We start from the raw sequence: 25,816 nt of genomic DNA on the forward strand, positions 1-25,816 counted from the left end.
CTGTGCATACTTTAGTAATTTTTATCAGTTTACGTTTTATATTTAAGGTTTTATTGTTTATTATGAGCACATTCAGAGAGAGTCAAGTTTTGGTATTCTGTAGGTTTTAAACAGTCGTATATCCAATTTGATTTAAACCTTTATGTGCTTTACGTTTTTATTTCTGTATGTTTATTTAATTACTTTAAAGATTGTTTCAACATTTAATGTAATAAATCAGTACGAATTAGTTTTTGTATCACATTTCTAGTCATCACGAAAATACTTAGTTTATGAAGACTTTTTCGATATAGATTTTATATTTACAAAAAAAAAGTAGGTTTAAAATGTTTAGTTTTTTTTTAAGATTATAGTTTGTGTTTAATAAGATATTCATAATAATAAAACTGGATATGTTAACAATGATTTGAAGACTATTTAATGTTAAGTAGCTTGTAAATTATATGATAAAGTCAAGACAAAACTTTTACCATGTGCTTCAACTCTTAAAAATAAAGCTTAATATGACAGGAAAAAAATCATAAACTTAAAAATACCTGTTCTTGTATAAACTTGACGTTTTTAATTCCCGTTTTTTTATTGATTATTGTAAAGTAAAAACTAAAAGCAATGTTTTTGTGTTTCTGTTGAATAAGACAACAATTCAAAAAACAACAAAACATTTTGGCTATTGTTCTCATGAAGTTCATAATTAAATAGTGTTAAATATAAATACAATAAGCAAAACGTTAAAAAAAGAAAACTAATAGTTTATAATTTTTGAATTGTTGAAATAAAAAATTGAACAAAAATTCGAACGAGTATAACGTAAGTTTTTATTTTTGTATGACTTTAATAGTAAAGTAGGTATAAAAATATCCGTACTTTCATTTTCGTCTTTTTCTAATTACAGTGCAATTTTTTTTTAATTTTACTTTTGGTATTCTAAATGCTGAGGTCACACAGTGACAAGACGAAAGATAATTAATTGTTTTCTACGTTAACAGCTTGGTAAAACTTGTCTCTTGAGACCGATTAAAACTTTTGTTAATTAAGTGAAAACTAGGGGGATAAGTTAATTTAGGGAAATTATTGACCTTATAGTTATTTATTCTGTAAAACTAATAACAATAACAGTAAATTTACTGAATACTTTCTATAATTCTATACGTTTCAATATATATATATATGTATATATATAAAGATATATTTTTAAAAAAAGTACCTTTAAAGTGTAATTTATACATCGATTGACACTTTTTGTTCCATAACAAGTATACATATTTACCGTATAACATTACTTTAAGAACATTAAGGTATTTAAAAAATACAAACCTCGTAGTCAAATTTAATTTTGATCGTGCTTTGAAACTAAAACAACAAACTATAGTACAATTGCTTTAGTAATAAAAGCAGTTTTAACAAGTAAAAATCAACAAAACACTTTGGCAATTTCGAGCAGACAATGTTAATAAGTAGATTAAATAAAGTTTTACCTAGTTTGACGTTTTGAATCAATTTTAAAAATTACAATTTAAGTATGTTGAAAGAATATTTACAAAAATAAAAGTTTGTATGACGTAACAATTATGTTTAAATAATAACAAAATTGCACTAGATGACGTCACAATACATTACAGTTAGCTTAGAAATATCCGTTTTTTCTTTTCCGTCTTCTTCTAATTGCAGTGCAAACTTCTTTTGTTTTTGCTTTTGGTTTTTTTATTGTTGAAGTTACACAGTGGCAAGCCGATGGATATCTGTGACATTGTTTATTTTTAGCTAAATCAACATATTTTTACTCAAAAGCCTGAATAAATAAATAGAATACTTAGATTGTAATAACCAACTTAGAACTTTAATAACTTTGAAAAAAATATTTAAAATGCGCATCATTATTTGTAAAGCTTTATAAAGCTAAATCTTTTTCCTAAGTTATCTATTTTAAAATCACTAAAATTAAAAGGATTTCGAAAATTTAAAAAAAATTAAAGTAAATATACTTATGTTTGATTTTTAAATTTAAAATTATTAATCTAGATACCTAAAATGAACATTATTTCCACTGTTGTCTTTGTAAGTAACTCCAGTATAAACAGGTTCATTTGTGTAACCTTTTAATACTTTACAAGTAACTGGGTTGTAACAATACATTCCACAAAATATAACATCAAGATGATTATGTTGCATGTGTCTGTTTGAATTTTATCTGTATCTACTATTAACCGTAACTTTATAGAAAAGTTGTTCAAAATGAATTTTCACTATTAAATTTTTTTTAATTAAAGTAAAAAGACACTTCTTAATTTTTAATCTTTTTGTACATGCTCTTTAAAACATTAATAAGCAAAATTATTAAATGCAAATACTAGTTAACAGTGTTTGATTTGTTTGAATATAATTTGTAATTTTCATTAATTATATAAATATCTTATACGTTAAATCATTGTGAATGAATGAACTTAATTTTTCTAAACTAATATTGAAAAATAAATTTTGTAACTGTGTTTTCTACTTATTTATAAAACTGATAAACTTGAACTTTTTCCAAACCTTTACATATTCAACCTTTACTAAGTAAAAGTTAGAAAATAAATCTATTTCATGTTTTATTTTTACATTGTTTTTAAACTATTTATATTAAAACATAAAAGAAAAACATATGTATGCTAATCACGACCAAATTTTTATGCTAAATAACTAAACAAACTTACGAGCAACGATATTTGACATGTGTATACGGGGCAATTGACAAAACTGTCTTATCAACTGGCGGTATTGTTTCAAATGAGTGACAATATTCCAGTATGTTGTGTTGTGTCAAATAATCAAATCTTTTCAGCAACAATTCATATGTCTTCTTGTTGAATTTGAATGAAAGAGACTGGGTAGTTATTAGTAGAAGAGGTACAAATAATTTCATCATCCTTCGTTGTTGCTTGAATTATTTTATTCTTAAAATATCTGTGTCAGTATGGCTACATCAAAGTTGGAAACTACCCATATATGGAAGCTGAATTAGTTAAAAAAAATAAACTTTTATTCAACTTTTTATTTCTGACTATTGATAAAAAACTCGTTGTATTTATACTTTTATTATACAATCTTACTGTATATTAAAGTCAAACAATAAATTTTATATTTTAGCCTACCAGACTATAAGTAAGTTACGATATATTAATATATTTTTTAATCCAATAAATGAAAACTCTTAGTTTTTAGCAACTTGAAGTATCTAAGCCCTATCAATATCAGCCTTTGAAAACTCTTTTTAAGTCACAATAAATATAGTTTTAACAAACTTACTACGTCAAGGTTAAACTTTCTACATGTGATATTTTGGACATTATTTAAGCTTATATACTCATATCTTGAAAGTTCTCTTTTTTCATAAATAGAAAATGTTTTAATAAAGCTGCGGTTGGTTCATTTATAAATCATCAAAATTATTTTTAGTTATTAGTTTTATTAGTTATTTATAGTGACGCACTGATTATATATTTAAAAGGTTATTGAGTTTTATACGTTAATTCAATGTGAATAACACGTAATACTATTACCAAAAGTGTGTGAATTATCTTTTTTTCTGAAGTCTAAGCGTACCTAAAAATGATCACTTTAATAAAACTAGGTACGTAATTCAATAAACTAATATTCTCCATATACTCAAAAAAGCAATAAAAGGACGATAATTGAGTTTTGCCCGCTACAGTTATGTTCAATGAACAATAAAATCTACTTTAAAATGGGCTGAAACGTATAAATCTATCACCTTTGCATTTAAAGTTGTCTACGTATAATTAAGTAAGTTTAAACAAGACGTGTTAGAATCTCTTACGTACTAAAAAAGTGTTTTACAGGACTGTATTGACTTTTAAAGGTTACAAAACTTTAGAAAAAACCTTGGTGACAGCGTATAAAGTTTTACTTTATTTTTAGAAATGTACGCATTTTATTTTTTATTGACTTTATTTAAACTTTATTTGATATTTTACGTACAAACTTTGCGTAAATAGTTTGTATTTTAAAAGCTGTTTTAATTCTTAAATGTTTTGTTTTTTCTAGGAACTACAATAACAACAGAACTATTTAAAAAATAAAACATTAATAGTTATTACTATTATAGTATAGTTATTATAACGCTGTTTTTGTAATGTTTTTAATAGAAAATAAGTTTATTTAAAACTATGTTTTACAAGATTTTAAAGCCAAAAAAAATATTTTGAACTAGTTTGTAAAAGTTCAATAGAAATAAAAAATAAAAACTTCTAACAAATGGTAATTTTTGCATTCAAACTAGATTTTTTTGTATATATAAATAATTTTCTACATTAGTTTCCAATTACTTAACAAAAAATCATCGTTTAAAGTAGATTCTTATCATTAATGTAAATTTAGAATCATTTTAAGTAACGTTTTAAATATATAATTTATATTAATAAACTTTTTTTAACTGTTTTTTAAATAAAAGCGATCATATGAATCAATATTTATCCGATTAAGTTTAAGCTGTTCGATTTTAAGTTAATAAATCTAAAAATATAAATTTACAAGATACATCAAAAACCATTATTATTTATCTTCTAACAATGATATACAACAATTCCCTGGTTAAGACATAAAACTTTACTCAAGTGGTGTTTGACTCGATAACCGTGAAGTTTTTTGTTCACCAGGTCCTAGAACCAACTATTTTGAGCTTTTTTTTGTCGATCAATAAACAATAGTATGATATCAAAAGTGCTGAAATTAAACATTGCACACATAATAAATTATTGTTAAAGTAATGAACGGCATACTTTAATACAAGACAATATTGTCGAGAGACAAATTTTACCATGTGTTTTTTCTGTTGTAGCTGATTTAAAAAGAAAATTCTTTTACTTTTTATACAAACTTAAAAGTATGATCTGAGCACAAAATAAAAAATACAAAAATAAGGTGACTTAAAAAATTTAGTTTTTAAGTACTTCTAGTATACTTAAGAGTGAAAAGTAACTAATATGTCATACATAACTTATTTTAATTGCAATTTTTTTTATTCATATTAGTCTAAATTTTATAGTCTAAGTCGTAGTTTATTTTGTGAAACTATCAAAGTTTTAAGTAAAATAAACTTTAGATGTTCATATTATAAATTTTAAATAAAAATAATAGTCATTAGTCATTTCTGAACAACTTTCATGTTTATTTTAATAAAAAAGTAATTATTAGTTGTAATATAACTTTTTAATTAAAACAATAATGTTGAACAAATTAAGTAACCATTTTTTATTTGATTAACTTTATAACGTTTTCAAATATTTGTTTGTAGTTAAAAAGTTATAAGTAGTTGTATTTTGACGTTATAAACGATTATGCAATTGATACGTAATTTTAAACAAAAGTAATGTGTGCTAATAGTATTGTTTATCTGGTTTTATAAATTAAGATAAATTTAAGTTAAAAATTAAGCTAAAGTTACTTTTATTAAGTCTAAAAAATTTCTGTACCTCTAATGTTTTTTTTTAAATTTAAGGCTTGGACTGTACCAGTGGCGTCGCATGGTATTTTTTTTAGGTGGTGCAGAATTTAAAAAAATATCAATTATTTTAATAAAAATATGTTTTTACTGTCAAGCTTGAAAACAACTGAACTTTTGCTACACCTGAAGATAAGCTTTGTTTTTAAGGGCATAGTGGGGATGAAGCAATTTGATCTTATTTTATGTAGTTTTTACTAAGCTACAAGATGCTTTTTACAGATTTTAAAAATTCAGTATATGTTTTAAGATATAGCCGGTCAAAGTCAAAGGCAACAAAAGGTTCATAATGGGAGGCACAAACTAAAACAGTGTTTAAAAAAATGTTTTACCCCCCCCCCCTTTATGCCCTTAACATCTACTTTAGAATTATTTTACTGAAATTACTTTATACAGTTTTAATTTAACTACAAGTCATCTTTTATCAATATAAAAAATTCTTAAAATTTTTGAGATATGGTAATTCACAGTCAGAGGTACAAATGAATCCTTATTTTTATAATATAAACTCAAACAACAAATAAATCAAATCACTAAAATCATATCTTTTTTTTATAAGTTGGCCTCAAAATCTTTAGATGTTTCTTTTATAAAACGAAAAAAAATTGCTAAATTAGATATTTAAAACACCAAGAAAAAAAAAGTTATAACAAAAGTTTTATTTTTTGTATATACAAAAATATATATTGATACTTAAAAATTGAAAACTTCTCTTCAACAAAAGTATAAAGTTTAAAAAAAATTAGGATGAAAAAGTTTAATTAAAAATTGTTTTAAAAATGATGGAGAATATAGGTTTTCAGTGAAATTGTATTTTTTGCTGTTTTGGTTTGCTCCTTGTATAATAAACCATTGTACTCTCTGGCTTTGACTGGTTGTAACTAAAGTTTAATTGGAAATAAAGAGTAACTATTAGCTTTCTGAAAAAGTTAAAATAAGAACAACATGTAAAAAAGTGCCTAAACACCCTCCCCCCTTACTCCTAACTAATTTGCACATTTTTTTTACAAACATTAACATTTTTATTAACTTTTTTTCTAATTTTAATGTTTTTTGTTGGAGGTTTAAAATTCAATAGTTTTTTAAGGGTATCTTTTCTTTATTTAATATTTATTTGTTTTTCATTTTGATGACAGTATTTTTCTCAGGAGCTCAACTTTTTTAAGTTTAGTTGTGAGGCTGTTGAACTTTTTAAGAATTTTAAAGATAATTTATAAATATGTAATCATTATAGAAGTAACAGTTTGGTTAGTTAGTTTTCATGTGGCCATAGGGTTAAAACACTTATTTTTTAATTTTAAATAACCTTGTTATTTTCAGAGTAAAAATTAAAACTGCTTTAGTCAGCCTGAATATTTTTCTAATTTGGTCTGTTTTAATTTATCTTGGGTCATCTTGAGTTTTTAACATTTCTAAGTTATCCTGATTATGAGGCAAGGCAACCATGTTTCAACAATTTTATCTAAAATTTTTGCTTTGTTTATGAAAAAATTAAGCCAAAAGTTATATAAAGTAGAGGTAGACTAAATTTTCCTAAAATGTTAAACTACTCTAAGTAATCAAAGTTTCTAAATTAAGGCTATTTACTTTATTTAAATATGTGATTGTTTCAATAATACTATTTTTTATTTAATATAAATCTAAAATATTTTTCTGTAAGAGTGAACTAGAAGTTTATAATAAACTTCTTAATTCTTTTTTTCAGAACTTGAATTTTATTATTTATTTTGTTAACTTTATGATAACAATAATCAGTTATAGTTAAGTTTATGTATGCAGATTAAAATAAAAAATCAAATTTTTAAGACTTTGGTGATTTAGGGTTTTTATCTTTTTTTACAAAAAATGCAATTTATGACAAATCTTTTAATAGAAGTGATCGGTTAAATTTAAAAAATCATGTGGGTACATAAACTCAAGTTTAATCCTTTGCAATAGCTTGCTTTGTTTTTACTTTATGTTTACAATAGCTTGTAGATGATACTTAAGCAAGTCCTGTTTTAGGGAATTTTCAACTTAGCTTACTTACCGCAAGATATTGATTTTGCGGTAATTCTTGAAGAAATTTTGCTTTTTTGAGTTCATTTGCGGCAGTCGTCTAAGAGTTTGCGGCAGTGAAGTAGGCAAAATGGTCGTTTTCAAAATTGAAGTTTTAAAAGAGATTTCGTTCAAAAAAATAACGAAAACGTTATAGATACTTACTTTTTTTCTTAGAAAATTTCAAGGTGGTGCAGTTGCGGCAGTGCAACACCTCACGCGACGCCCCTGGACTGTACTATCATTCTTATCGTATTAGACAGTTTTTGAGTACATTATGAATAAAACTTTCTGAAGTAAACACATACTTTAGTTAATTTTCGTATAACTCTCTTTTCTATTCGTTCATTTTATTGGTTGATTGGTTTCATATATTTTTATTTCTTTATTTTATATAAGGTTTAAAAGATTAAATCAAATTTTTAATTTGTTTAGCTCGTAAGCAATTGTATGAGCATGTGGTGTACGACTAGATAACCGAAATGTTTTTCGTTCACCAGGTCCTTATACTAAACTTTTTAAACACTTTTTTTATTGTTTAAAAATAATATGTATGTTCTAGTATACACTAACAACCTTTGAAAAGATATTTTAACGCTTTTTTATTTAAAATTAGAAAAACCTTAACTAAAAATTATTGTTGATAATATTATTAACGAGGTTTCAACTTTTTTTTATTTAAAGTGCAAAAATCTTTTTATAGCGACCTAAGATATCTTGAAAAAAGGATACTAATAAACTTTAGTCTTGCTTAAAGAGTGTTTTATCAACTATGTTTCTAGCAACAGAAATTATTAAGGTATAAACTCTTATTTAAGTAAAAAATATATAAACCTAACAGAGTTTATAGCCTGATAAAACCTTATAATGAATTTAACATTTCATTTTATAATTTTACAACGTGTGATATGGGATTTTTTGTAACAATAAAAACATTTAGTAAGCTTTCTGAAAACAGTTTTCCCTGTTTCCTACGATAACATTGTTTATTAGAATGAGTTAATTTGCTTTTAACACGTATATATCGGCGTTTGTTTTGCAAATACGCGTTAGTTGTTAAATGTACTGCAAGGCATTTCAACATGCTAAGCTCAACTTCTAGTTTCAAGAATCAAGAATATAAAATCGCAAGCACAATTCGTCAAAGCTGTTAGTATAGAACTTTACGATTGCTTAAATATATTATATAATTTGTATGTGTAGTAAATTAAACAGTTTTCTTTCAGGCTCGTTGTTATTGATATATTAATAAAAATTACTTTACATTGAATTAAATGTGTTTAATTTATAACTCAGAAACATACATTTTCTTTGTTTTATTTTTTTAAATTATAACTTTATCGTACGATGTACAATTATAAAAAATTAAATGAATGCTTATGTACTTTTTGCGTAAAACAAAAAAAAAGTATAATAGTAAATATTTACAACTAATTGCTAATATAATTAGAGTTATAAAGTTATAATTATAGCTCATTATATTCTAACACAACTTATCAACAATATGCTTGCCTGCACAGGTTTGAGAAGATTTTGGAACTATGACGTAATTATAAATTGCTTGGTTAGTTAAAAAACTTAATTAATCCTGTATTTATGGTAAAAAATCGATTTCAACTTCAAATTTTTAAATTTTACTACCAAAATATTGTTTCACTAGTTCAATCAATTTAAGCTATTTTTTCAGTTATTAATAATATATCATCAACCAGAAACTATTGTACATAACGTTATAAATCTATTATCCTTACTTATAAGCTGTGAGTTTTTATTATTATCTTAAAAGTTAAAGCTGAATTAAATAAATCTATTTCTCGACCAAAATCCGTCGGATAAGCGAGAAATCGGATAATAGAGGAGAGGCATTTATAAAAACCATTTATAGAAGTGTTCTATTTAAGTATATTTTACAACTATAAAAAGATCATTTTGAATAAAAAATTTACTTGAAAAGCACTTGATTTACTGTTAATTGAAAAAAAATGCTTTATTAGATATTACTGCACAAAATTGTAAAATGTTTGTTAGATTTTTTGTTTAAGATTTTAACATACCAGCAAAGTATTAATAAAAAATATTATTTATATCTAAAGACATAATTAATCTTGTGGTTTTAAAAATATATAACGAAAATTGTACTTTATTTTCAAATGAACTTAGTACAGAAAAAAACGTTTTTGTATGCACAGTAACATTTGATAGTTTTTTCTGAAAGTTATCAATCATTGTTTGTAGACGGTGTATAAGTTTATAAAGTTTTAACTATTAGTGTTTTTTGAAAAAGTATCTCATACCTAACAAAAATAGTTTTACGGATTCTAAACTATTGTTTTTGTAATATTTTGAACTGTTTATATTTTAGGCTGAAAACGGAAACTGTAACAGTGATGACATGTTGATTGGAACAATATCTGTGGTCGGACACTTTATTGTGCTATTCGTTGTTTATAAATTCAAAGAATTAAGTCATAGCCAGTATGTGTATAATTTTTCTATTGCAGTTTCTGATATTATTTGTGGCTCGTCTGTAAGTTTGTTCGTTTTAGATAGTCGTTTAATTTTATTGAGTTTAGATCCTGATAATATAAAAGGTGGCACTAGTCCTGATATAAATACTTACAAAAACAACACTGCTGTTCATAGACTTCAAGTAAGAGTGTAGAACTAAATGATAATTTCCTTTGGAAAACATTGAACAAGTTTGACGATGTTTTCTAACACTAATTACTTTTTTTTTTACCTAGTATTCGCTTCAGTTGGTAGATTTGTTGCCTTAACATTTCCTTTTAAAAACAGCATTTAAACAGCATTAAAATGGCAAAAGCTTTCTCAGTTTTCGTATGAATATTAAGTGCTACTGTTAAGACAATAACATATACATTACTGACAGAGAAAATTATTGTTGGATGTTTCAACCTAATGTAGAAACAAGGTGTGATTACTCGATTAAATCAAATATCTACTAAAACTGACACATATTTCTTATATGGGAGTATGACTACTGTAACTCTGTTAATCCTACTTAGTCTCTTGTGGGCTATGTTGACACTTTACAGCTTGTAAAAAAACCATAAAAGGTCTACTCGATTAAATCGAAAGCATAAAAAAGAATTTTCTAGAAAAGCAAATTTCGTTAATCTTGGTATTCATGGTCCTGGCTTTTTTAGTTAGTTTGTCACCATCTATTTATAAGCATATTTGTGTGTATGTATTTAATATAGATTTCAAAAGTTTATTTTTAAAAGGAAAAATTTTCTTAATATCTGTTGCATTTTAAAAAACTAAATCTGTTTGGAATTTTGTTTTCTATAATACATTTAACAAAAAAAAATTCGAAACAATTACGATCTTCTTTTATTTAAATGGGTTAAAAAAAAATTTAATAAAAAAAAACTTAAATTAAATTGATGTTAGGTTTTATTTTATTCTACAAACAAAGAGTATAAAAAAATAATTCAAACTAAAATATGTACAACGTGAAGAAGTTCAGTTTAGCTACCATTTAGACATGCAAACGTTTTTTAATATAAGACTTATCAAAATATAAAACAATGTAGTTTTTTTTCAGAAAAATGCATCTGTTTTACTATAATTGTTTCATCATAATTATCATAATATTTAGTTATATAATTTTTGTAATATTTTTAAATATGACATACTTAAAAGATTAGCAAATATGTTTTATTATATCTACCTAGCAATCTTAATAATTCACTTTTTTGCCTAAGTTATTTTACTTATATATAGTTTGTACATTTTAAAAATAATAGACTTTAGCATACCTATAAATAAAAAAGAATAAATATTTTGATTTGTAGAACAATATTGTGTGGTTAATAAACTGACACTTATTGTTTTAAGTTTCTAATTGTAAAATCTAACGAATATTAAAGTATTTTCTTTAACTTAAAATACTTTTACTAGTTAAATTTTGAGTGTTAAATACGTTTTAAACATTCTTATTATTTTAGTTGCTCCATCACTTTTGTTGTAGCATTTAAAAATAACCTTTTATAAAATAATAACTTAACAACTTTACAAAACTGTTTTGTTTATGTATCATTCAAGTGAATGTTACGGTATACATTAGAGATTTTTTAAATTAAATTTTTATTTTTACATATAGTTAACATCATTTAGTTGATAATAGATACTGGTTTGTTGGATTAACCTTTAGTCTATTTTACATTTTTTAGCGCTTTAAAAAATTTTTTAACCAGTTTGCAAACTTATGCTTATCACTGTTTGTATAATACAAAAAATTCTTAAGTTTTAAGTTTCACATAATTTGAAAATGTTATCAGACTCACCTAGAGATTTTTTATAGAATTTATTTACGGTTATTTCTTGTAATATATTATATAAGCTTATTCTTTAGTTTATTTGTGTTCCTAGCTTTTTTACTAATGCTTTTAATACTATAGGTTTCTTTAAAAAACATTTATGTAGAAAACTTTTTTTAAACTTACTATAGAAAACATTGTTAACTGTTTAAGCTGATGTAAACAGCTCTTGAATATTTTCTAAGCTTTAACAATAAAGTGGTGTTAATAGAACTTTATTATAAAATTTCAGTACAACTTAAATGGTTATAAAAACTGTTGCAGTGTAGCACCACAGAAGTGTTTTAGTAAATTTTAAGATTTGTTTAAAGGTTAGTCAAAAAAATAAATACAATAACTTACAAATATACTTTGAAAACACGTTTAGTATGATATCAAACTTATAAGTTTCTAATTTATGTTTTTATTATTTTTTTAACTATCTATGAAACTGTGTTTTTATATAAAACCTTTAAAATATTAATAAAAAAATGTCGTAAAATGTATATAATACATTGAACATTAAAAAAAACATCAGCATTCTACGGAACTAAATTCAAAAAATTAAATTAATATACCTTTTTGCTAAAAATAAAAAACTTACGTTTTTTAACAACTAAAGCTTTAAACATAAATGTTGTCAAAAAAAAAGGATAAAATTATTTCAATTATTTTTGTTATTAAGTTCATAACCTTGTTTTAATATATTTTTTTAATATTGGTCTATTGTCTTCAGAAATTATGTTTAATTGGATTTAAAAGTATTTTAATGAAAAAATATTAAACGTTGACATAGATTTAATTTCATTATCTTAAAGTAAAAGTTGAATAGAAAATCAAACTTAATATCTTGTTCGACGAAAACTGAACAAAGTCTTATAGATAAGTTTTGTTTTTTATATTTCAATTTTCTGACTATTTCTTATTCCATTTTTATCGAAAAAAAACTAATGTTAATGGTACTACTTTGCTAATAAAATAATACAACCAATTTAATCATGTACACCTACTTCATGTACACCAAATATTTCAAATAAAAGAACGACAGTTTGGAGAAAACAATAATGTAAAAGGCGGCTTACCAACATAGTTGATATAAAACTGAGTCAGACAATAATAAAATAATGAGATAGCTTAACAAAACATTAAAAATTATTAAGAAGAAATTGTTTTTAAAGCAAGTTTTTATTCAAATGCGTACATATTTTAATTCTTTACTACAAATATTAAAAATAGTGTTACAAAAATGTATAAATGTCTAACATAGTTTGATTGTAAAACAAAGAAATAAATTTTTGAATCTCCATATATTAACTCACGCAACTGAAAAAGCACCATTTTCTTTTCCCGATTCTCTGTGAAACATGTATTATGAAAATAACTTTTTTGAATAAAACTATATGATTATTTATTTTGACAATAGAACAAATCGCTAAATTTACTAGATAATAAGCTTATTTTAGTAGTAATACAAGTGCAAATTAACTGTTTCTATTTGATACCAGGTTTCAGCTCGACCTTATCAAACATTTATAAAATAATTAACATTACAATTGCTTTTATGCTAACATTTTGACACTTTAATTTTGACAGTTCATACACCACAACAAAGACTATGATTTTTACGAAAAGAAAAAGGTAGTTTTGAATAGAATTCGCTAAATCTACACATAGTTATTTATAAATATTTAGAATAAAAACTTGTTACCACACATCTTGCAATACTGCTACTTTATAGCTGCAATGCTTTGAAGTGAAAACTAGCTTGTTTGAACACAGTATAACTTAAAATTAATCAAAGAAAAAACTAAGCTAGTTGTTAGAAAGACAAAGTTTTTTTTTTGATAGTGTTTTGCTAATTAGTTGCAATTTAAATATGTTCTGCCACGTTAAGATATGTAAATTTGCTTATTGAATCATATGGCAATGCTTTGGTTTTCAAACTTAAAATCCTTAAATTATATAGCAAAAATAAACAACTTTTAAAAATTAATACTTTCTTAAATCATCAAAAAATATTAAATAATCTAAAAACTATTAGTTTTTGGTTTTCGGTTTGAGCTTTTTACATTTTTTAAGTTAATACATTCTAAATAAATTTCGCTTTATACTCTTATTTGTTATTACATTGGAGAATAAATTCAAGAAAAACATTAAAAAAAATGTTATTATTAGAACTGACTTGGTTACTTTAAGCATTTAAAAAAAGTTTCGATGAATAAACTTTATAGGAAATGCTTTTTTTTTTGGTATAACAAGTCGAATAAATAAATTTTAGAAGCTTATTATTTTAAACGTATCTAACCTTTTAAGATCATTTTTCATTTGTACTTTGTGTTTATAAAAGTATTCTGCTTCTTTGATAGTCTCCAAAGAATCAATAAACCGAGTTTCTGGTAAGAAAAGTGACACTAGAACTGCAGTGAATCCTGTTATTTATTTATTTATTAACTTGAAATAAAAATAAAACAGACATTCTTTTATCATTTTTACTGTTTAGTTTATGTCGATATTAGCACAGTTTGCAAGAATTAATCTTATTTTTAGATTAGTTTTTATAATCTAATTAACTATTAAAAGCATCTCTACTTAATTCAATACAAGTTAAAATTAACAAATAAATAAACATAAATTTCTTTATACTATTTAAACTGGCAAAGTTGTTTGTTTTAATACAATTTAATCTTAACCTAACACATTGTTTAATTAATTCTAAATAAAATCAATGCAAACCTAACACAGTGTATACTTAATTTAACACGAGTTAAATATAAATTACTAATTCGGTGTATATATATTATGAATAATAGTTATTATATTTAATTGAAATACTTGTGGTTATCGTGCGAACGTTAAGTAATAAACTCAGTAAAACTTTTGTTTTCATTGTATGTACATATATATACAAACATATATATAACATACAAACACAAACTTTACACAGTGCATATTTAATTCAGTATAAATTCAACCAAAACTAAGCTTAGTGTATGCATATACATTTATATATCATATAAATACAAACTACACAGTTATATAATTAACTTAACACAGTGTATATGCGTATATCTCAGGGTTTCCCAAAGTGGGCCAAGTGGGCCCTTAGGGGCCATGACAGATACTCAGGGGGCCAAGAGCAGCAAAGGGGGAAGAGGGGGGCCATGAGCAGTAGAGGAGCCACAGGGGAGCCATGAGGCCATAACATGAAACTTACACTAGACATTCTCGAGTTGCAGATGAAGAGCAAAAAAAAAAAAAAATGTCTCATGTTTATTTTATGTTAGTTTAGAAACTTACACTAGATATTCATGAAGAGCAAAAAAAAAAAAAAAAAAAGGTCTTCGGTGTGTTTTATCGTAGTTTATGAGTAATCTTGTTGAAGGGGGCCATTGCTTTTTAATTTTCTATTAAGGGGGCCATCTGCAAAAAAGTTTGGGAAACCCTGGTATATCTATTTATATAACATATAAGTACAAACCTAACACAGTGTATATTTAAATTAGTACAAACCTAGTACAGTGTATATTTAAATCAGTACAAACCTAATACAACGTATATTTAAATCAGTACAAACCTAACACAGTGTATATTTAAATCAGTACAAACCTAACACAGTGTATATTTAAATCAGTACAAACCTAATACAACTTATATTTAAATCAGTACAAACCTAACACAGTGTATATTTAAATCAGTACAAACCTAACACAGTGTATATTTAACTCAGTACAAACCTAACACAGTGTATATTTAACTCAGTACAAACCTAACACAGTGTATATTTAACTCAGTACAAACCTAACACAGTGTATATTTAAATCAGTACAAACCTAACACAGTGTATATTTAACTCAGTACAAACCTAACACATTGTATATTTAACTCAATACAAACCTAACACAGTGTATATTTAACTCAGTACAAACCTAACACAGTGTATATTTAAATCAGTACAAACCTAGTACAGTGTATATTTAAATCTGTACAAACCTAACACAGTGTATATTTAAATCAGTACAAACCTCTTACAGTGTATATTTAAATCAGTACAAACCTAACACAGTGTATATTTAACTCAGTACAAACCTAACACAGTGTATATATAAATCAGTACAAACCTAACACAGTGTATATTTAACTCAGTACAAACCTAACACAGTGTATATTTAAATCAGTACAAACCTAACACAGTGTATATTTAACTCAGTACAAACCTAACACAGTGTATATTTAACTCAGTACAAACCTAACACAGTGTATATTTAACTCAGTACAAACCTAACACAGTGTATATTTAAATCAGTACAAACCTAGTACAGTGTATATTTAAATCAGTACAAACCTAACACAGTGTATATTTAAATCAGTACAAACCTCTTACAGTGTATATTTAAATCAGTACAAACCTAGTACAGTGTATATTTAAATCAGTACAAACCTAACACAGTGTATATTTAAATCAGTACAAACCTCTTACAGTGTATATTTAAATCAGTACAAACCTAATACAACTTATATTTAAATCAGTACAAACCTAACACAGTGTATATTTAAATCAGTACAAACCTAACACAGTGTATATTTAACTCAGTACAAACCTAACACAGTGTATATTTAAATCAGTACAAACCTAACACAGTGTATATTTAACTCAGTACAAACCTAACACAGTGTATATTTAACTCAGTACAAACCTAGTACAGTGTATATTTAACTCAGTACAAACCTAACACAGTGTATATGGCTCCTGGCATCCATGTGATTGATCTTTGGATCATGATGACGAATGGAGCCGAAATGCTGCCGATCCTGATCGCGAAGCTCACCATACCCATGCCCGTGCTCCTTAAAATTTGTTTTTATTAATATTTGAATATAAGTATAAAGTTTAAGCGAGCTTTGGTTCGTCTGAAAACCATAAACTTTTCTTATCTGTAAGTTAAAATTATGCTTGCAAATTTATATTTAAAAAGTCTTGGAAAGCAGCTTACAAGTCTTTAAGCTTAAACTTAAGTCTAGTATATCATATTTACTTGAGTGTTTTTTTAACACTACTCAAATGATAAATTTTTTTGTTAGAATAAAGGTACTGTAAGTGATATCAAAATATTAGAAAAATTATAACTACTTTGTTGAACAAACGGAGTACAGTTTTTTGTTTGGTTAGGTTAAAAAGTCATTTTTATAAACTTAAAGTAAAAAAAACAATATGTTGAAAACTAGAATCAATTTCAGCAATAGTATTTTATAAAATAATTTGGTTAGACAAACAGGCAAAACAGAATTATTTTTCTAAACCTCAGTACTATACAGCTGGAGAACGACATACAATATACCAAAGAAAAAAAGTCAAGTCAAAAAATATATATAAAAAAAAAACTTTAATAATTAACTAAAAAAGATGTACAGTAATAAACGAAGTTCAAAAAATAAAATAAAGTTTCTAAATAGGTATAAATTTGTTTTATCTTTAACTTTTTATTTAGTTTTGTGCAATGTGCATATTTACAGAAAAAAGCGAAGAAGGCCAAAAGATAAAAAAAAAACAAGTTAGGTGCAAAAAAAAATTGAAAACTTATGCAAACATGATTTATTTATTTAGTTTTAAACTATTAACTTGTAAAGACTACCAGGTCTGTTTATAACGATTTGTTATTCCACGATATAACTGATGAGCGCGGCTTTTAAATACTGCTGTTTTTTCTATTTGTTTCGGATACTTTAAGTGATATTGTTGTAACATGCTAAAATAAAAAACCGTTGTTTAGTTTAAACCCTTATTAAAAGCTTTTATAGTCAAATGTAAAATTATGTGCTTATATAAGATTTAAATGCATTTTTAGTTGGAAGTTTTAACTTTAAAAAATATCCGCCGTGAAATAATTAGTTGGAATTTCGAATATACAAGTTTATAAAATATTCTAGGTGAAATAGTTTCCTTTTATCTTGGAAATAAATTACTAACCTTATAACCGAAGGGTATATTTCTGATGCAAACAAAAAAAGAAGAATTGTTGTGGAACTAACACCAAATTTTCCCATAAAAGCGAACGCAACAGCTACTGTTTGTAATTCTAAAAACATTAAAATATATTAAAAATAAAAAATAGTTTCGAGTTTGATACTAAACTTTTTGTTTTTTTGATATTTGATAACTATATTTTATGATAATTAATATTTAACTTAAAATTAAAAAAAAAAATTCAAACACATAGAAATACACGTATAAATATATTAATATCACCTGAATTTTCATTAGCAAGCTCAACAATCAGCAATGAAACGATGTTTCCAACACTTGCAATGAGCAAACCTGCCGATATTGTGAGTCTGCGACCTATTTTTTCTGACAGCAGACCTCCAGATACGTTGGAGACAACTTCAACAAGTGCATCTTTTTTTAAGTTTAGTTCAAGTGAACTTGTGCTTTACGTTTCAAACAAGATAGATTGTTTAAAATAGTTAATTTACAAAAATAAAATTTAAATAGTTTTTTTTTTTTAAAAGCTTCGTTTCATTTTAAGAACTTTTATGATACATAATACTTCTTCTGTTATATAGTTCGCAAAAATTATGACTGGTACGTCAATAAGCTGTATTGAAAAAAAAAACTGTACCAAGTTTTTAAATAAGCTTATAAAATATTTAAAAAAAAATACTAAGATGAAATTTATTTAACTACTTACTTATTCCGTTGTTCAAAAACAGGTTTCCTGCAAGTTTTGCGGTGTTGAGTGAAAGCCCATAGTAAACAAGAGAAGTTACAACGCTGTAAAATTTTAAATTATTGGTAATATATTTCATTAAAATGCTGCTTAACAGTGTTTTCTTCATTTGGTCCACAAAGTTTCTCTAGTACTAGAGTATAAAAAAATACGGTCGAATTTTTATTAAAAATTTTTAGAAACTTTTCTAATAAAATATAACCAACCTTACACTTATTAAATATACTAAACTATTTAAAACCAACAAGTAATATTTAAACTATTTTAACAAGAACTATTAAAGTACAGTTAATTGAAGTTTTACTAACCAATTGTACATAACTTTGATGGTTATGTTTCTCATTTGAGAATGTTTAAACAACTCCGTTGGAGAATATTTTTTCGTGTCCTGCAAAATGTAATTTAAATTTTATGAACATAGTGTATTCAAGTAAAAAAACATGCCTTTTCTTTCGTGTCACTAGCAGCAGATTTATTTTTCCAAACGCTTTCGTCGCACGATCTTCTGTTTAAACGGGCCATTTGTCTTATGACCTAAAAATTATGAGAATAAAAAATTTTACCTCAAACTATATGAATGCGAAATTATTTTATGTTTATGAAAAGTTTTAAAGTTCTTTCGTATAAATAAAAAACCTTTAAAAAATTTAATTGTACTTGCAGCACTGTTAAATGGAAAAAAAATGTTAGATAGATAAACACAAGTTTTGTTTAAGAAGGATAAGTTTCTAACCTGTTTTCCCTGTTCGTTTTTGTTGGTGACAAACAACCACCTCGGAGATTCGGGAATTAAAAAAGAAAATATGAGGTATGGAGCCACAATCAGGTTCACTGCTAACTAAAATGAGATGTTTCGTAAGTAACAACCAAAATTTTTTTCAAAATATAATACGTATTATTAAAACTATTTAGAATAGAATAGCTTCTGAATGTTAGCTTAATTCAAAAACTTTCAAATTTTTTACTTTTACTGTATTAAACCTTACCATTATATCGTTCCAGTCTCTGAAGTAGTAAGCGATAACAGACTCTATTATGACCGCAACGGCAAACATGTTGTGATAGGTGATTATCACTTTTGTTCTGTGTCTTGATTCTGTGATTTCCATCGCTGAATTTTGTATTTAAATAGCTTTTACAGGAAATTAACAAGTATTTTGTTTTATTCTAAATTTCAAAGTGTTTGTTTGTCGCTTAAGATGTACACTTATGTAAACAAACAAAAACAACGATACGTTAAAATAACTTGCTTTTATACTTTATATTAAGAATAGGGCTTTTAAAATTCAACTATAATTACTCATCTAATAAAGTAGTTTTTAATTTTCAGTAAAAATAACTTAATGTTCATTGTAAATAGTGTAAATTATGAAATAAAATACATAAACAATCTACGCAAAGCATGACTTTCAAAGAAAAAATAGTAATGTTTAAAAACACATACACTTTGGCGTTCAATACATACTTTTGCACTAGAAATAACTAGCTGCAGTTTAGTTTTATAAAGATTCTAAGTAAACTAACCATAAGTCATGGTGGAAACCAGCAAGCCGATGACGAAAGTGGCAGTGAGAAACCGGACTACCATGTAGCTTACGATCGAGCCGCATTGTGACGTCACAAAACTGCATGAAAGCGCGCACACGACCGTCAGCATGCTCGTTCGCTTTCTACCTATTCTGTATCGTATAAAACTTTTTGCAAATATTTGTTGTTTTCGAAGTTGAAATCTAAAACACAGTGCATAAAACAAGTTAAGTATTGTTGTTTCGTAATAAACATTAATCTTTTTTTAGTTGTTCTAACAAAACAGTATTTTAACATTTTCTACCAAAATTTTTTATTTGTTAAACCTTTTTAACCCCTTCACCTTTTTTTAAATAATATTTTCATTAGATATTGATAGAATATTGTCAATTTTTATTGATAATTAGTTTTTCTTATAGTGCTACGTGATATAAACATGTTTAAATTTTTCTAAGTGTTTAAAACCAAAGTTATTTTTAGTCTACACAAATTTTATAAGAAACAAAACAAATTTTACTTGTCGGCCAAATTTCCAAAAACTACAGACCCGACTAAATTTCCTACTTCATATATGCTTGTTGAAAAAGATTTCAAATTGTATCTATCGCAAACCAAATCAAACTGCAAATTATATGTTTCACTACATCATTGTAAACTTGCTGTATGCTAACATTAGTTATTAAAGTTCTAAAAATTATCATGTTATCAAGAAACTGTATTTATTCAAACAACTTTTTCAAGCTTGAAAAATCAAGGCTTAAATTAGTTTTTTCAGTTACAGATATTTAGAAAACTATTTTTGTATTTTTATAAGCTCGCATCATTTAAAACTGCTTGTATATTTTTTTATTTTTTTAAAGTATAGTTAAATATCACAATCCCGAGCAAATTTAAAACTTTTATTTCACTAAATCAATATACTTCAAACAAGTTGATACAGTTTAATATAAAAACAAAGAAACAGCTTTAACTTAAAACTTTTATACTAGCAAAAAAAATATTATTAACAATCAAAATGTTATTAATTTCTATACCTTAGTGACAATAGTTTCGCTAAACACGGAATCGTCGTAGACATAACCTTGGTCGCATTGAATTGTTGGTGAAGTTTTGTCAACACAACTTAAAATTGTCGAGTTACACATGGATAAATTATAACTGTACCTAATGTTTATTTAGTAAAGTCATTACAAATACTAAGTTTAATAATTATCTTAACGTTTTGTGTCTATAAAATTTCAAAAAAAGTTGTCTACGACTATATAATAATGCTTAATAACAGATTAAACTAAAGTTTAAGGCACGAGATTAAAAAACCTTCTAGTTAAGTTATATACCAAGTATGCTTGATCAATTAAGTACAAGAATTGATAAACTAATTGAGTATCTTAAAACGCTTTATTTAGTTAAAAATATTATAAGATAACGTTTACACAACCAGCTAAACACTACTACCAATGAAAATACAACTTTTTAAAGTTCTTACCAACATTGCAACTACGTTAAACAAAGCTTAAAAACTCAAACAACCTTTTACACCCATCGTATTCACCGTCTTCAGAAGGAGTCGTATAGTTTAGCAAAATCGTTTCGTTCTCTGCATATTCACTCAGAGGCGCCAAGTTGCACCTACGTAAAGCAACATTAATTTAATTCCTTTGAGACAATATTTGTTGTAAACTTAATACTGCTTTTTTGCTTAAAATATCTTTGATACTTCTGATGAAAAACCGTGAAGAAAGTTCATTAAAGTTTTGTAAACTTTTGATTACACAAAGCATTTTAGACAAAAGTGCTTTCTCAGAAATCGAATACTACTAAGGTACACAAACGCAACCATTATTTTGGTAGAGTACTACATTTGTTCGAAAATTAAAAGGTTAAAAGTTTTTAAACATTTTTTATTAGTTTTAACGTTATTAAATATTTATAGCTGTGGGATTCAATTTTTTGTATTTACCTCGTTTACTTCTCTGATTTTTGTACGATAAGTTAATTTTTCGTGTCTTGAAAGCATTTGCTGTTCAGAGTAAGGTTTATATAAAACTAATAAGGTTTCTTATAAAAACCATAAAAAAAAACAAAGTAAATGTATGCATGATAAATTACAACAATGTGTAATAATTCTATTTTTACAACAATTAAACAACGCAAAACTATTATGATTTATTTTTTCGACCTGTATTCATTAACAAAAAACTGATCTGTGAGTTGGTGAGTACGCAATAAAGACGGGTATGAACGTTTGAAATCCGTTGAAGAGCATGGCGTAAGACAGCATGAAAATGATCACCACCTGCGCTCTTCCCACCAAGTTCGATTGTTTCGCAATGGCCTCGTAGTCTATCATGTTGAATTTTTTGGTTGACTAGTAGTTTTTTAGTGTTTACCGACTAAACCAGCTGTTAAATAGAGTTTTTGTATTTTTACTACTTTAGTTATTGCGTAAATACTGTATAAGAAATTTTAAGCTTGGTTTTTTGAGACGTTTTTTTATTTAGACGATAGATAAGCTCAATTTTTGTAAGCTAAACTGATAAAAAGTTAAAATTGAAAGCAATAAAATATCTAGTTTCTCTTAATTTTCCTAGCGTTTAAGATAACCCATTTTATGGATTATGTAAGTTTTAAAACTAGTTTAAAAATATTTAAACAGGGCAAATGATTTAGCTAGCAAAGCAATAAAACCTAGCAGACTAGTCCTACAAATGAATTCCTGTAAGACCAAAATTTTATTAGTTGTTTAAAAACTATTTATCAATATTTGTAGACAAGATTTATAATGCATTTTTTCATTGATACATGAAAGAAAATGGTTTTGACGAATAATATTAAATAAATCAAACTTCGCAAGGCTAAATTCTAAGTTTGACTACTTAAACATTCGAAAGTTTCAAGTTTCTAATTCTAAGCTATTCAGAAAGTTTGAATAATGTTTTTTTAAGAAACTACAAAAAAAAACTCATCAGCAAGCTTAGTACAATAATGTCTAAATAACCATAAACGTCATTTTTATCAAACTGTAACTTTTGAGATTATGCTTAAAAAAACTTAAGTTTAGTAAATTTCAATTATTAAGTTAAAACATACGCGATTGTTGTCTTATTTTCCACACGCCCAAAGTTCAAGTTTATATCGACCTGAACAGAAGAGATTTTTTATTGAAAAAAAAAGTTTGGAATGCTACGTAATATTTGCTAAATAGGTTGCAAATACTTACAAAACCAGTGTGAAGCGTTTACCTCGTATGTTAAACGAAATCAGACATTGGAAATTTAGCTGGCTCGCTTGCACACCTTTTTTCTATTCGAAACCATTTTTCCACAACCTCAAAGGTCAGAATACTATTGTTAAGAAACTTGAAAATATTGTTAACTGGTATTTAATAAATGCCAATAAAATAAACACGCGTTTAAAAGAGAAAAACTGATAGTTTTTGGAACAAGCAACAACTTTAATGAGTTTTGATATACATGTGGTTTAAAGCGTTATGAGTCGTTCATTTACTTGAGTTATATTTCACTCGAAGGTATGAACAGTTTTTCAAGGGAAAGTTTAAACTATATCACACGAACCTTTATTACATTTGTATTTGTTAGTCTTGTGTGGATTTAATATTTAGAAATGTTTACAAGTTTGTAATTTTGAAAAGTAATAAATTCTGATCTTAACTTATTTAATTTCTGATGATATAACAACTTTACTTAAAATTAAAAATTCGATTAAGTAATTTAACATTTTTACAAGAGCAATTATCAGCACATTTTGCACTAGCTTTGATTGAATAAAATACTCTATAAACTTTTCACAGTTTGTTTAAAACTATCTTAAACTTCTTACTTAAACTTAAACTATGACGTATAAAACTTGCCGTGTCTTCGTAAACTCTAAAATGTAGTTGCGCTTTAACGCTGCAATGATGAATGCTATCAATACTGTATAAATATTGCAAACTCAAAATAAAATTCAAATGAACTTAGGTAGAACTTTCTAAATGAAGAAAAAGTACTTTGAATAAGAAAAAAGGTTTAAACTAATACAACTCAAATTAAGTCGAAATACTAAACTACTTGAAAAATTAAACATATTTTTCATGCCGCTTAACTGATTTAATTTTTTTAATGTTTACGTTTTAAGTGTTTGTTGTTAACGTTCTTACTACTAAAGTAACAATTAAGCACCTTTTGAAAATCATAGAAACATGTTTGCTAAATTGGTTGTTTTAAAAGTAAGTATAACAGATTGGTATTTTACAAATAAAAATTCAAACCGATCTTGTAATTTTTACACAAATAGCAACTTTTTTCAGCTATATATATCTTAAGTTTTTTAAGCCTCAAAACTTAGTTTCAATGATGCAAAAATGTCTGGTAAACAGGCTTAAACCGGTAGTTTAAGTCCTCGTTTTACTTAACAAACAATAAATCGAATATACATTTAAAACAACAACATTCTTGCTCGTATAATAATATTCTTGTACGTAAAAGTACATAAAAGTACGAAATGAAGTTTCTCACAGAAAAAAAAACTTTTTTAGTTTGTAATCTGTTTAAGTGATTGCTTTAAACTCGATATAAACTTTAAATAATTTTTGTTGTTACGAAAGTCTTGGATCTTCATTTTTTGTGTTTTGAATCTGTTTATATGACAATCAAATTCCGAGAATTTATTTTCTTAAAAAAATGTTTAAAAAACCATACCTCAAAAACTCAAAAATATATATTTAAAATGAAAAATGTGCTTATAGGTCTAATTGATAAGGTTATGATAGTTAAAACTAATTGAAATTAAATAATCATTAATATTACTAAAAACTAGTGCATTTTTTAAATTTATTATAGCAATACATCAAAAACCGTTGAAAACTTTGCAAAGTAAAAAATCGTTTATAGACAGTTGATAAGGTTACAAACGCTCATTTTTCGAGCATTACTTATTAAAATATAGCGTCTTAAATATGTTTTATTTTTTTGAGTTGTAGGAATTTGAATAATCGTGCACCCTTTGAAACAGTGGCGTAAAAACTGTAACTTGGACTTATTAATTCTAAAACTAATTTTATCAATATATTTAATCGCATATTAGTGTCTTACTTAACTAACATTATGCAGTTGTTGCGCAAACGCCTTTTTTGAAAATGTTGTTTCTATTGTGTGCTGCATTGCCTAGTTTTCACGCTATTGTGCTTTTGTTAACCTACCAACTTTTCCCACCCGTTCATAGAAACTTCGCACACGTTTAAATAACTATTGATTACATTTTAAATGACAATGAAAAAAAAAACTGAACTTGAAACGATTGACCTATTTTTTTTCATGAAATGATTAATTCTGACAGCTTAGACAAAAGACGTGTTCGGATTTAACTTTTTGAATAAATATTGCAAAACATATTATAAAACTGTGGTTTGGAAGCTATGTAAAATAATCGAATCAATCAACACATGTTGTGCAACTTTGCACTTTTGTATTGTGTTGCAAGCTGTAGCACACTTTCAAAGCAAATGAACTAGTTTAAACTATGAAAAATATGACACTTTGAACTTTTGTAGTTTCAAATATAAACGCTTTACGCCTATATTAAAGTTAGTATTAAGTAGTCAGTAGAAATTTAACTAGAAACTTTAAATTGTTAGTAAATTTTTTATCATCATAGAAATTTTGGTTGCAGATGTATCATGAAAACAAGAAGTAAATACTTTTTTA

The 25,816-nt window shown here is 25.6% G+C and overlaps 1 protein-coding gene across 1 annotated transcript; it reads right to left on the reverse strand.

Moving 5' to 3' along the window:
* Positions 1–1,624: 1,624 nt before the first annotated feature.
* On the reverse strand, positions 1,625–22,461 carry LOC145828819 (solute carrier family 22 member 7-like). Its single transcript, XM_082936573.1, has 17 exons — positions 22,334–22,461; positions 21,642–21,740; positions 21,146–21,275; positions 20,629–20,732; positions 20,109–20,263; positions 19,571–19,695; positions 19,318–19,422; positions 19,029–19,118; positions 18,893–18,972; positions 18,546–18,628; positions 18,104–18,253; positions 17,825–17,933; positions 16,586–16,704; positions 14,165–14,288; positions 13,179–13,214; positions 2,024–2,173; positions 1,625–1,739 (listed from the first exon to the last, which is right to left on the reverse strand). Exons 1-17 carry the CDS (start codon positions 22,459–22,461, stop codon positions 1,625–1,627), a joined length of 1,902 nt encoding a protein of 633 aa, XP_082792699.1.
* Positions 22,462–25,816: the final 3,355 nt, after the last annotated feature.

The sequence above is a fragment of the Thalia democratica genome, chromosome 2 (assembly GCF_965202585.1).
Source record: "Thalia democratica chromosome 2, ktThaDemo2.hap1.1, whole genome shotgun sequence".
In the NCBI taxonomy this organism is placed as follows: Eukaryota; Metazoa; Chordata; class Thaliacea; order Salpida; family Salpidae; genus Thalia; species Thalia democratica.